The sequence below is a fragment of the Danio aesculapii genome, chromosome 23 (genome assembly GCF_903798145.1).
Source record: "Danio aesculapii chromosome 23, fDanAes4.1, whole genome shotgun sequence".
In the NCBI taxonomy this organism is placed as follows: Eukaryota; Metazoa; Chordata; class Actinopteri; order Cypriniformes; family Danionidae; genus Danio; species Danio aesculapii.
The window spans coordinates 25,104,961-25,118,028 of NC_079457.1; the positions used below are offsets into that span (position 1 = coordinate 25,104,961).

Sequence of the window (13,068 nt, forward strand, 5' to 3'; positions counted from 1 at the left end):
ATCGGTCAATATTCAAAAAGATCATTCACGAAGCCAACTTTAATAACAACCATTAAAGCCGTAGAATGCGATTACTGCCTGATCAGTCAGAGCTCCTTTAGGCGTATTTTAGTTAACTATAATAGCCCTAACCCTCATGCAAAGATGCTGTTGAAAATATTATAATGTTTGATGTTTATTTACAGAATTAAAAAAGTGATTTAAGATGTTAGTCGAAATAAATAATTAATGGATGAATATGAGAAGCAGAAAAGTAACTGCATCCAAAATCTCTACTATGTTGTAGATTTCAGTTATCTTGTGGCCTACTACTAACTGTACACAAATATTTACATTTTATAGCTATATTGATTGTTTCTACCACTGTGCATTGTTTAAATATACATTTAAACGGTAATAAAAAAAGTTGTTTTTTATGACAGGTTTACATATACAAATATACATCACAACCTATGGATATTGAATGGATTTCCTGAGATAAAAGTAAATTAAAATGATTTCCTCTTTCAAAATCTACCTTGTCCTTTGTTTTTGCGCTGTTTAGACTGAAAGGAATAGTTCACCCAAAAATCTAAATTTGCTCACAGTTTACTCTCAAATTATACCTCAAATTGTTCAATACCTTTTTTTTATCCTATTGTTGAACGCACAAAAACAGTTATTTTGAAAAATGTTAGAAGCCTGTAACCATTGACTTCCATAACATTTGTTTTGCCTACTATGAAAGTCAATTGCTGCGTCCCAATTCGCATACTTATTCTACACCCTAAAAGTATGTACTTTTTTGTGAAGGAAGAGTATATACTTTCGAGTGTGCAACAGAATAGTATGCAAGCTTTGGGACATACTACTTCCTATTTAACAGATCGTTGTGTTGTTTAGTTATGCCCCCTGTCAATCATCCACACACCATTCACATTTCTGTTGCATTTAATTTCCTACATTAATGGAGAAGCAGCAGCAGGTTAATCTCCCATTCGCGAGTCTTTCATGCAGAGAAATCTCCTCAGGTCTTTGGGTAATTATGCATTCAGATGTCTTTACATCCAAACATGCTTTATAAAAGTTCAGTATTGTTGTTGCAGATGAAATGTAACACAGATAATGCGATTTAAATATTTTCCAGTTGGCTAGATATTGACTAACAGTCATTCAAACACCTTTAAGGAAGCCTCTCTGCTTGACGGTTGGTCTTGCGCGTCCATCATGTTTGTAGTTTATATACATTTTTTACACGCATTTGTAGTTTCAATCGGATTCACGTCCAACACGCAATGTATTGTGGGCAATATCAGCGGTTAGAGTATAGACGCTTCTACACTTAAATTTTACTGGAAATAGCAAACCATCCGGGAACCTCTGGCATACTCTTTTCAACACTATGGTTTGGGATATACTAATTCTATTTTCAAATACTATTTAGGACGCATAGTATGCGGATTGGGATGCAGCAAATGGTTACAGGTTTCTAGTATTTTTTTTTTTTATCGCATTTTATGTTCAACAGAGAAAAAAAATAGAACTCAAACAGGTTTATGACAAGTGGAGCTTGAGAAAATGATGACAGAATTTGGGGTGATCTATCCTTTTAATATTTCTGGTGCATTACATCTTTTGAAAAGGTTATGAAGGATAACTCATTTCTTTGGATTAACACACCAATAAATCAGAAATGATCCGTTTTGATTCAATGTTGTCTTAAAAAAATGCACATTTAATCAGGCCGTTCACCTTACTTGCCTCTGTATTAGTAAGATAGAAGTCCATTTACATGTCAATTACTGTTCTGAAGATATTTTCTCTTTTACAGAGGGAAAAGATGACTCTGATGAGGATGATGAAGGCCTGGAGGACCTCACAGACCTGAGTGATGAAGAGAACGAGGATGATTCTGGTGATTATATGTTTCTGTTTTGAGTGAGGCTAGATGTTCATTGCTTGAGGAAACGTCTGTTTGTTTTCATTATTCGCCTGTATTTGGCCAGTTTTGAGTTGTTCCCCATTCCTGTGATTTTTCTTAGATGGAGAGCAGAAGCAGCCTTCATCTTCTAAAGGCAAAGCTCCAAAGAAGATGTTGAGCACAGAGCTGAAACAGGTGGCCGAGGGAGATGAAGATATGGTCGAGGACCTGGAGCTCTCAGATCAGGACTAAAATCGGTGTTACATCAGAGCGACTTTTCTATTTCACTATTACAACTGCTTTTAAAGGAACACTTGACTTTTTTTGGAAATAGACTCGTCGTACAAATCACCTCCAGGTCTGGTGGAGCACTTTTAGCTTAGCATAAATCATTGAATGGGATTAGACGATTAGCAATGAAAAGGTGCTATTTTCTAGGTCAATATGGCTAGAAACTATCAAGGATCAAACTAATCAAGGAACTTGGCAACCACAGCAACTTTTCATTTTCAAGATAAAAGTTCTCCTGCCAAGCCCAGAGAACGGCTAAATGGATTTAAAATGGTAAAAGTCAGCTGTTTAACTCTAGGCGACCTTTAAAATGAGACTATTTCCAAAAAAAAAGTGTTCCTTTAAAGGAATACCTCCTTTAGGAGCTATGTACAGCGCCTGTTGTAGTAATAACATATTTTTTGCACTGTTTTTTTACACCCACAAGGACTCTTCTTCTTAGTTCATCTAATGCTTTATAATATTGCCTAAATGAAGGCCTTATTAAAAGTGTTTACCTTATAAAAACTAAGGGTGTCTCTTTCAGCTCAGTGTTGCGTTGTTGTGTTCTGAGGTGTTGAATCGGAGGCCAGAGGCAGGAGGTGGAGGCGCAGGGTTGGCCCTAAGCACCGGGCTGCCAAACTCTCGTATCATCCACTGCCAGGCTGTGCTGGCCAGGTGCGGAGAGAGGAAGAGAAGAAAACAGAGCACAGCCTGTTCTTGCGCCAAAACATCTCTCCCCTTCAGTGCTTTCACGTCACTTTCTGAAACCGCTTGGCTTTTTCTAAATGTTTTAAAGCACTGTTTAAGCTGCCAGAACTCCACACAGCTCTAGTGGTGCTGTAGAAAATTGGTTAAGAAAGAGTAAGATTAAGACAAGTTTTTATTTGTTCTACTCTAGTAGTTATTTAACTTAAAAGTGTAGTTCACCCAAAAATGAACATTTAGCTCACTCTTAAAGGGATAGTTCACCCGAAATTGAAAATTACCACAACATTTACTCTCCTTCATGTTGGTTTAAAACTGAGTTTCTTTATGATACTGGCTGCTACCCATCGACTTTCATTGTAGGAAACAAAAATTACGGAATGAGTGCCAGCTTACCAGCCAGTACATTTTTGAACAAGTGAACCAACTATCCCTTTAACCCTCCTATAATCCTTGGGGTCAATTTGACCCCATTCATTGTTAAACTTTTTTTTGCTTCATATTGAATGACTTTTCCTAATTTAATGGGGAAAACTTGGTAAGCATAAAATTAACATAACATTATTTTTTCAATGCCCTGTATACATTTTGCCACATCTATGTGTTTTGGGCCTTTAGCTGAATAAAACATAAGAAATATAAAACAAATGACACACTTTTGTTTTGGGTGATATTGAGGTCACTATTATATGCTATGATTTTATAATATGCACAAAAATTGTATATGTTAAGTATAATTGAAAAAAAAAAAGTTGTGTTGGGGAATACTAATTCTCACAGGAACTTTAATATTTCCCATGTTTTGTTTTTTTTTTTTTTTTTTTTTTTTGCGAGGGAGGGGAAATCATAATTTACATGTTTTACAGCCTGGTCCAAAGCTATACAAGCCTGCATAGAAGCTTTCTAAACTATTTCTTTGTGCTCTGTGGGCTCCTCTTTAAGCTCTCTCAATTGAAAACGGCCTCTAAGAAAAGGTTTTCTGTCAGTGAGATTTTGTCAAGTTTTTGGCTGACACATTCTCTTCTATGTCACTTTCACTGAGACAGAGGATAATCTTGAGGAGGACCCTGATTATGAGGCGTCCTCCTCATATGAGTATGAGACTTCTTGTGTTGTTGTCTCTCAACCACCAGTAGACACAATGCCTTCCAAAAATGGAAAATTATTATGGTCCCGCTCCCCACTTGAACGACAGGGTAGACTTAGTGCTTCTAATGTTATCAAAATTGTTCCATGGCCCACCAGATATGCTGTCAGTCATGTTCAAGACATAAAATCAGTATGTATTTCAGTGTTGTTAAGTAGTCAACAAAGACATCAATTACCTGACTTTAACCTTTTGACAAAAAAAAAATCATATTCTGGAGGTTTTAAATTGACCCCAGTGGAAAAAAGGTGTTAGCAGATCTCAGGGTAACGGAAGGGTTTAAGGGTGATTCCAAACATATGGAAGTCAATCGCTACCATTCATTCTTCAAAATATCTTTTGTTTTCAATAGAAAAAAAAAACTTGGAACAAGTGGAGGGTGAATAAATGGCAGAGGTTTCATTGTTGTGTGAACCATGCTTTTAAATTTCTAAAATGGATGTCTAACAGACATGAATTTCAAGACATTTAGCATGTTTTTGAAGTCCACATTCACTGTAATTGAACATAAAAGATTCATAAATTGGGATTCACAGAGTAAACAATAATAACTTTTTAAAATCAACTTTGGTTGTGCTCACAACTGCATGACAGCTGTTGTTTATGGCTGAAGCATCTTTCCTGTTGCATAATGGGACTGTGCATGCACATGTTTTGTGTTCTGTTTTTTTCCATCACTCCCAGTGCCGTTCAGAACGTCAGGCAATAGTAAATTAAGGCCACCGTGACTGAACGTCAGCTGGGCCGCATTAGAGTAAATTCAGTTTTCATTAGAGCTGCAGCAAGCATCATGCTTGTATTTGCACGAGCCTGGGTAACCGGTTTACTCGTCTATCACTCAGAGCACAGTCTATCACATGCAGCACCTGGCGCTGACAGTCATGGGTGTAGTAAAAAGATTTTTTTTTTTAAGGGGCGGATGGCGGGCGTCCCTCAGAGTCAGTTGTTCTTTGGGTTAGGCGGGGGCCACAGGGGCCCTGGCCTGCAACTGAACCTGACGCTCTGACAGCTGTTGTTGACCTGAACCCTGCTCCCCCTCCACATGCACCCTCCTCTAACCAGGGGATTTACCATCCACTGGGGCTGCCACTCCCTGCCCTGCTGTGGAGGAGTTTGGAAATAAACATTAGTCAGAAAAAAAGAGCAACATGCATTTGTAAGTTTTCAATAGGATTTATTTCACCCAGCGGAGAATAGAAAAATAGGATGAAGACAAAACATTGATGGGAAATCTAGAGACAATTTTAATTAATTGCTTACATGTTTAAAAGGAAAAACCATTTCAAAAATTTGCATAAAGAGCTTTGTGCCTTCCATTTCCCTGCAACAAAGAGAAAAGTATCGTTCTTTGGGATCAATTTGAGGACAGTTGAATATTTTGTAGCTCTAACTACAGCAAACAAATTCCTATAAATATTTTTTTTTTTCTCATTTATATGCTGAAGTGGCATTTAAGATCGGGGCTCATGATTATTACAACTGGAATACACAGCAAAAAAATAGGAACAAAAAGTACCACCAAGCCAGTCAGTCACATTTTGTTCAGTAATAAAGATTTTTAACTCGTGCAACTACATTTAACAAAACGTACCACTTATTTCATCTTCAGTATATTCTTATCTTGAGCATGTTTCTGTACAATTCAGGATAATATGTCTTTCCCACAGCAGTAAATGTGACCTCACAGTGGCATTAATCCATCTACAGACTGGCATTGAGAGGGGTGTACGTTCTACCCTAATGCTCTTTTTTCCTGGGGTTGTGAAACTAAAATGGGCCCAGATGTTTGTTGGGTGAGAGATTGGGCCATTGCTTTGGCTGATGGCTTTTGGTCGCAGGAAGTCTAAGTGCTTTAAATGTCTCCTTTTCCCCATCCCGCTTCCTTCAGTGTGGCCCTGTATGTGTACCTTGTTTCGTCACTGGTGAGATCAATGCTAGATCCCGTCTGAATATTCCACATCCATCCATCTTTGGTTTTGGACTGTGGAATGCATAGTTGCACTGGTCAAGATTGTATGTATTCCTCTTTGGAGGATTTAGTCTTTCAAAGCTAAACCAACTGGAACAGCTGGAAGTCGGTGAAGGTGGTAGCATGAAAGCAGAAAGTAAGCAAGTGTCTCTTTCGAAGTTTACCGCTCCCCGAGAATGTTGGGTACCATGAGAGCATATTTCAGAGAGTGGTGCTTTCCTGCAATGTCTGACACAAGAGAATCTTGTATGTGTAACTTGTGTCCTCACTGAATATGACTCTCTTCCTTCAAGCATGCTGTTTAGGAGCAGCTGTCGGCTCACGTTCATCTCTTACACACTCTTAACGCTTCCTGTCTCGTCCCCGAGTCCCTATTTGCACATCTTTGGATTTTGGCATCCTCGCAACCACTGCACAGGGTGGAGCTGTTTGAGCCAGAGTCGTTTCATCAGTGTCTCTCATCTTTCTGCGCATTTCTCCACACTTTCCTAAAAAAGATTAAGTGCCTCTGCATGAAGGTCCTCAAGTTTGCTTTTTATTTCGGGAGGGGGGTAGAGGGGGTAAGAGGAAGGAAAGAATAGTTCAAAGAGGGCCCCCTTCATGCCCTCTCTCCATCTTTACCTCCTTCCTGAAGCGCTGCCTCTGCCATATGGAGAAGCAGTCAAAAGTTTTAATGGCCAATTCTACGAGGGAGGTTTAGTGGAGTCGTAGGCTCCCGCTGAGGAGGGGTTTCCGTTCTCCTGTTTAGGGGAGGTGCGGCAGGCGGGAGGGGGCACGCTGAATGGGGAGGAAGTGCTGCTGGTAGAAGGAGGGCGGGTCTCAGTGGGCAGGGGGTCTCTGTCTGTAGGGCGCAGAGCAGATGGCGGCAGCGGGAGGGCCAGCGGGAAGCTGGTCATGTAGAATATTCTGCCAATACGTCGCGCCACCTGAGGAAAGCAGCAACATGCCAGTGTTATATCTCACACTGTCTACCCAACAGGAAGTACATAAGGATCTACAGTACCAGAGGTATATAATGTTTTCTACTTGGATTGATAAATGCAGAAATGTAAATACACTTAAAGAAACTGATACAAAAGTGCCTCTGCAAGAAAATGAAAGTGGGTTTCACTATGGGTGCGCTCACACTATGCTCAACCGTGCCCAGGTGCATTTGCTGGTTTGTTTGACAAGTGTGAGTGCTCCGAATCAGGCCCAGGTGTGGTTCAGTTGGCTGGCCCTGGCCCGGTTGGAAAAGGTGTGCCAGTGCGTGGTTCAGTTGGGCTCAGGCGTGCTTTGCACTCACAATACATGTGTACCACTTATACAACTGTACTTTTACAGGGTGTCCGCGGAGTCTTAAAATGTCTTAAATTTCAAAAACAAAATTTTAGGCCTCAAAAAGTCTTAAATTCACTGCAATATTGTGTTGCATGTCTTAAATAATTTTAAACAGCTCTTAAAATCGGAAAGAAATCTAGTTCCTCATGATGATAATTTTGGAGCAGTTTTTCCCTTTTCGTTATTTTCCATTCATACAAAAACTATTTACAGAAGTAAGGGGGAATAGACATGATATTTATAAATAGCCATGAAACTTAAAAATGCAATAGGTTGAATAGACGTTATAATCAATTTGGACCAAAAGCCACCAAATATATTTTTGATTAATTATGTAATTCCCTCTACAATAAATATACTTTTCACAATGTTAAACTTGTCATAAAAAAAGAAAGAAATATTATGTTGAAAATAATGTTTACAGCTACAATTTTCTTGTTTTGACACATTAAAGTATCTAGCTAAAAAAATAATTACATTTTGCTTTTTTTTGGCAAACCGGGCAATTAGAAATCATTAGTAATAATCATTAGTGTTTAGCCCTGTATAGGTCTAAAATTTCATTCATAATGGTATTAAAAGAGTCTTAAAAAGTCTTAAATTTGACTTGAAACCTGCAGAAACTCTGTTTTGAGAGATTGTTTCATCTGGATTCATTAATCATTCTTACTTTTTAATGAACGCAAACTGTCGTAGTTTATTAAACATATAAACCCCTTGCTGGATGTCAGCTACATCTTCAGCAAACCTCCTAATACATGCAGCACGATGACTTTTATGCTAATTTATGAGCATCAAAAGTGGATCTGAAAAATATTTGACTGCGTGTCACTGCATCCCAAACGACTAAAACAATAGAACTAAAGCAATCGCCACTGTGCTGAGCAAGAGTGCTGCTCTTCATGTTAAACTGAACAGTCGCATCATCAATGACGTAAGCGTGCTCAGGTTTGGAAAGCAAAATGCAGTGTGGGTGCAGGCCGTCGGGGGAGAGGGGAGGGGGGACGGTCGAGCCTCGGCACGGTTCATGGCAACTGTACCTAGTGTGAGGACACCCTATGAGTGCAGCTACAGAGTCTGCTCCTGCAGGACCACTTTCCAAGTTTAGATTGAACCATAACCAAAGCATCTGCACAAATGTTTTGAGGGATCATGAATACCTTGATTAGCTTGCACAGGTGTGTTTAATCAGGGTTTGAAAAAACTCAGGAAGGTAATCAGTGATGTGGCCCTGGTCCAATCCCAAATGGCGTAACTCCATATGGTTGACTCTTTGTTCCACAAGACTAGTGTCCCATTTAACATTTTATTTTTCAAAGATTGCTTGCTACAAGAACCTCCACCACTATCCCCATTCTTGAGGAGGTGTACATACTTCTGCTGAGCCTGTATATAGTAGTCAACATTTGAAATTGTTCAAAACGTTTCATCAAAGTTGTTCTGTAACTATTAAACAACACACATCCTTGTCTTGGAACAATTTAGATAAACTTTTTTGATCCACTTCAAATGTTGATCACTGTAGATTGGTTCTCAAAGTCCTGTGGTCCACAAAGTCCTGTGTCTTGCAAAGCTTAGCTACAACTAAAGTTCAACTAATCAAAATCTCAGAATTGCTTAACAACTACATGTAGGTGTGTTCTTGCAAGGGGAAAGACTTGCATGAACACTGCAGTCCTCCAGGAGAAAACTGTTTAAATGTATATTACCTGAGAGCGGATCTTGAGGGCAGGCCCCAGTTTTAATCCCATGTTGTTAAGCAAGTGGTCTTCTGTCAGCAGTGGCAGAGTCTCGCCATCAATGGCCTGCTCTCTGAAGACCTGAAATAAAGGACCTAGCTTCAGCTGATGTGGATAAACACTGACCAGTTCACTCAACATGCATGCAATTCACAAGACTCTCATTCCACTAGGAAGCTCATGCACACTTGGCATTAACAGTGAAATGTGGTGCGCTGCGGTCGACGGTGGGATTTTGATGATGAACTGAGCATGCGACAGACTGACATCCAGTGTGGTGAGATGTGTGAGACGACAGAGCTGTGAGTGAGAAAGATAAGAGCAGCGCAGAGCGGCCTTCTAACTTTTTAAAGAACACATCTAAATCAAGCTATTCTGGTCTAATGTTCTGTTCTACAAATTGCAGCACACGGTCTTCGTTCTGTGCTGTACTGTATGTCTCCAGCAGCCCCTGTTAAAGGCAGGGGGAGGAGAGGAGGCGTCCAATGCTCTGCTCCTGCTCTTGTCCTCACCTGTGTGTACTCCCCACAGCCTGCTAGGCTGCTGATGAAGCTGCACACCTCCTCCACACTCCACTTGCTGATGTCCTCGGCTGCTCCTGCCTCTTCTCCGTCCACGAAAAGACCTCCCATGGCGCCTGTGGACCCCGCCGGGCCAAAAGGAAGCAGAAATCATTAGAGACAGTAGGCCCCCTGTCCTCTTAAACACACGCTTGTGCCTACACACTGCTATGTTATTGACCCTGCCTATTTCAAAGTTTAGTAAAGGTCAGCAGCAGGGCCCCTTCCTGGAGGAGGTCTCTCAGCTGGAGCAGGTAATGCATTTCAGATGGCCAATGGGCTAATAAGTTGCTAGCTAATAACTAGCTATTAATGCTAGGTTAGACTAAATACATTATGCTGCAAAACATTTTTGTGAAGCACAAGATATTCCAAACAATGTCCAGTCTGCTCTTTCCAAAAATGTTGGTGATCCAAAATGAACCAGCTTTGTTTGAGGAACAATCCCAAATTTAAGTTCCTGATTTTTTTTTCATTGTTTCATACTAGGTTTTTTTTATACATTTGGAACTTTAATTGACATACCTTTAAATATATAGGGAGAGGAAAGTCTGCTTGTAATGGTATATTGCCATACACCCAAAGCGTGTTACAATCCCATAAGGGGTTCTTTCCACATCACCATCATTTTATGAAGTAAAATATTTGTTTTGATTGTGTGCTTACTGTATTTTCTGTATGTTCTATACCGGTGCCTTTTTGTGTGTGAGCCAAAATTGTTTTGTATATTGCATGTTCAGTGCAGTATTTGTTAGAATGCCTGAGGATGGTTAGCTCAGCTTCTTACTGAGTTGGTCACTTCCTCATTAGGAGACTCATTTTCCATTAAAACTTGCTCTGGGCTTGCTTGCACTCTGGGCTCAATTTCTCAGTTTCTCTCTCTTATTCTGTTGCTCACTTTTTCTGGCTCTCTAAGGACAAGGAATACTATCTGAACCTCAGAATTTACAGATTGTTAAAGCTGAGGAGCAGACATGTGGTGTCACTAACACTAGTGCTCTCTATGTACCTGGATTTAAGGTATGGAAATGCATGTCCTAAAGTATAGTTTCTCTCAAAGGATTTGATGTAGATTTTGTTATTAGATCTGGATTTTGTAAACTCACCAGTGTGAAAGTAAGGACTGGAGTACGGAAAGGTGAAGGGCAGCATTTGTCCAGGCAAAGTGGGTAAGGGTGGGATTCCTGGTGGCAGGTATTTAGCCTCATTCTTGCCTGATGTGAAAAGGTGGTGAGTTGGTGACTCTTGGCCTGTGGAGCTACAAGGTACACTGAGCCTTCCTGACCCTTCCCCAAGCTCTTTTATTGCTTCACTAGACTTGGTTACATCCTTTCCTTGGCACACCTCTGAACCGAGACCATGTCCGTCCACTTTGGAAAGCCTCTCCGGCCTGTCTTCCCCAACCTCTGCATCATTCTCAGAGTCTTTCATGTCTTCATCCATTCCCTCTGTTTCTACATCTCGCACGCAGCCCTCTCTTAGCATCTCTTTAGTCTCAGATGAACCCCCCTGTTGGTCCCCTTGGAGTGGTCCTCCTTTCCTCAAGCTCTTCCTGTTGCTAAGGTCTTTAGAGGAAGTGCCTGCTGCTGCCCCCTGGTGGTTGAGGGAGAGTAATGGGGTGTTGTTGTGCCGCAAAACCAGCATGGCATTGCGGCGATTGAGCTCCTCTCGGAGCGGGTGGCCTTCTGGGATTTCTTGCAGGCTGCGTAAGGCAGGGTGTTCTGCAGGGAGCCCGGGATGCAGGCCCAATGGGTCCGCCAGCAGTCGCTGCCTGTGGAGGTTCTCTAACTCCTTCTGTCTCAACAACTCAGCAGACATTTCCAACCTGGAGGAAGAATCCACAATCAGAGAGGCATGGTGCATCTCAAAGAACGATTTCAGAGAAAAACTGGCATGTATTACATACTAATATGAAATACCACACTATGGTTGTGCATTATCATCTGACTTTGTCTTTTGAAAAGCATAAACAATTTCTCAAACATTAAGCCACATTTCAAGGTGCAAATCTATAACATTACCTTGCAAGGTTCTGTTTACGAAGAATCTCCTGTTGACGGGCGAACATCTCCGCCTGAGCAGGCTGCAGGAAACCATAACCTAAAAGACAATTACATCAGTTTTGCATTGTATTCTATTTGAGTATACATCTACTGATTTCATATTATGACACAACACTTGTTAGATGAATTTGAGATATATATTTTTTTCTATTGAGATATTTTTTGAATGCATATATGGCTGGAAAACACCCCATAACCCATTAAAGAAACACCCAGGTTAAACGAGTTTGGAGTTAAAGTGAGTGTGTTGCATCTGGCGGAGGTAAATCTCACCTGGGGCTTGGCAGAGGGCAGAAGGCATGCCCAGAAACGGGGGACGCAGGTGAGGCCCCAGAGCAATATGAGGAGCATTCTGTGGGGACAGCAATGGTGGAGGGTGCGATATATCTCTGTGTACACAAACAAAAAACACACCATCATTAACCAACTGCTACGGTTTTTATACTGTGTTGTAGTCACTATTGAATATGGCTAACACTGCAACAGTATTGGTGTCATGTTTGCAACTTGGCTTGGCTTGGCTTTAGCAACCTGATTAAAATGTTCACAATGTAATTTCTAGCCCTTTTCATATTGTCGAGAGCAATAGGTTGGTCAACAAGATGTTTCTGTGTGGTGGTATGGAAATCATGGTTCAGTTCCTCATCTGTGTGGTACAGTTTTTATGGGCTTTAGGGTGATGATACAGTTTTTCAGGGTTATTGTAATGATTTTAATAGTCCATTATGGCTCTTTTTGCTATAAGAGTAATGACTCGGGAGTCTGGAACAGTTGCACAGTGTTATGGTAATGAACAGGTTGTCAACTATCTGTTACTTCTGCATGGAGGTATAGTCATAAATACAGGGTTTCTAAAGTCTAAAGGTAATGCTGTGTTCTCTTCCGTCATCTATTTTTATCGCTCCCTCCATTGCATGCGAGCAACCGTAGCCCCTCATCAGTCCTGTCACGCTGCGGACAGCGGCACTGTTTGTATCCTTGCACCCCTTCACCACCACCACCTCCATCATCTCCTCGCTCTTACTCCCTCCCTCTTGCTCTGCCGCGCTCTGCGGCCCTGCCACTCTGGTAATGAGGCCTGAATGCACAATAAGAGCATGTCATACTCCGACAGCTGGGGCGGCCCCCCAGCCTCGCCCGGGCTACAGGCTGAAGCACCCACTAATTAACACAGTTCTTCCTCTTCCACCCCAACACACACGCACACATCCCCCTCCTCTTCCTGTCTCTCTCTGCCGTATTCAGCCAATAAAAAGGTGGCGTGTCGCGTAGCCTCAATTATATTTTTCTCCTTTTGTACAGGCGGAGAACACAGGCTGTTCGTATACAATACAGCGGTCGCCTTTATTGAGCCTCAGCGGGGGAGAAGGAAAATGAGAGGAGGGGTAAAAA

General features: G+C 41.1%; 2 protein-coding genes across 4 annotated transcripts in view; one reads left to right on the forward strand and one right to left on the reverse strand.

The window, feature by feature from the left end:
• The window catches only part of noc2l (NOC2-like nucleolar associated transcriptional repressor), a 49,435-nt gene extending 46,719 nt beyond the window's left edge, over positions 1-2,716 (forward strand). For both annotated transcript variants that reach the window (XM_056449587.1, XM_056449588.1), the window contains exons 18-19: positions 1,811-1,894; positions 2,022-2,716. In XM_056449587.1, coding sequence (XP_056305562.1) covers positions 1,811-1,894; positions 2,022-2,152 — 215 coding nt within the window. In that variant the 3' untranslated portion in view covers positions 2,153-2,716. The remainder of the gene's footprint in view (positions 1-1,810; positions 1,895-2,021) is intronic.
• A 2,465-nt stretch (positions 2,717-5,181) lies between these two features.
• Positions 5,182-13,068, reverse strand: part of samd11 (sterile alpha motif domain containing 11) — a 104,225-nt gene continuing 96,338 nt past the window's right edge. Inside the window, exons 8-13 of one of the 2 annotated variants that reach the window (XM_056449084.1) lie at positions 11,950-12,065; positions 11,635-11,713; positions 10,720-11,438; positions 9,614-9,690; positions 9,024-9,134; positions 5,182-6,920 (exon numbers count right to left, since the gene is read on the reverse strand). In XM_056449084.1, the coding sequence (XP_056305059.1) occupies positions 6,678-6,920; positions 9,024-9,134; positions 9,614-9,690; positions 10,720-11,438; positions 11,635-11,713; positions 11,950-12,065 (1,345 nt within the window). In that variant the 3' untranslated portion in view covers positions 5,182-6,677. Of the gene's footprint in view, positions 6,921-9,023; positions 9,135-9,565; positions 9,691-10,719; positions 11,439-11,634; positions 11,714-11,949; positions 12,066-13,068 lie in introns of both variants that reach the window. The other variant, XM_056449083.1, reaches the window with a different exon arrangement.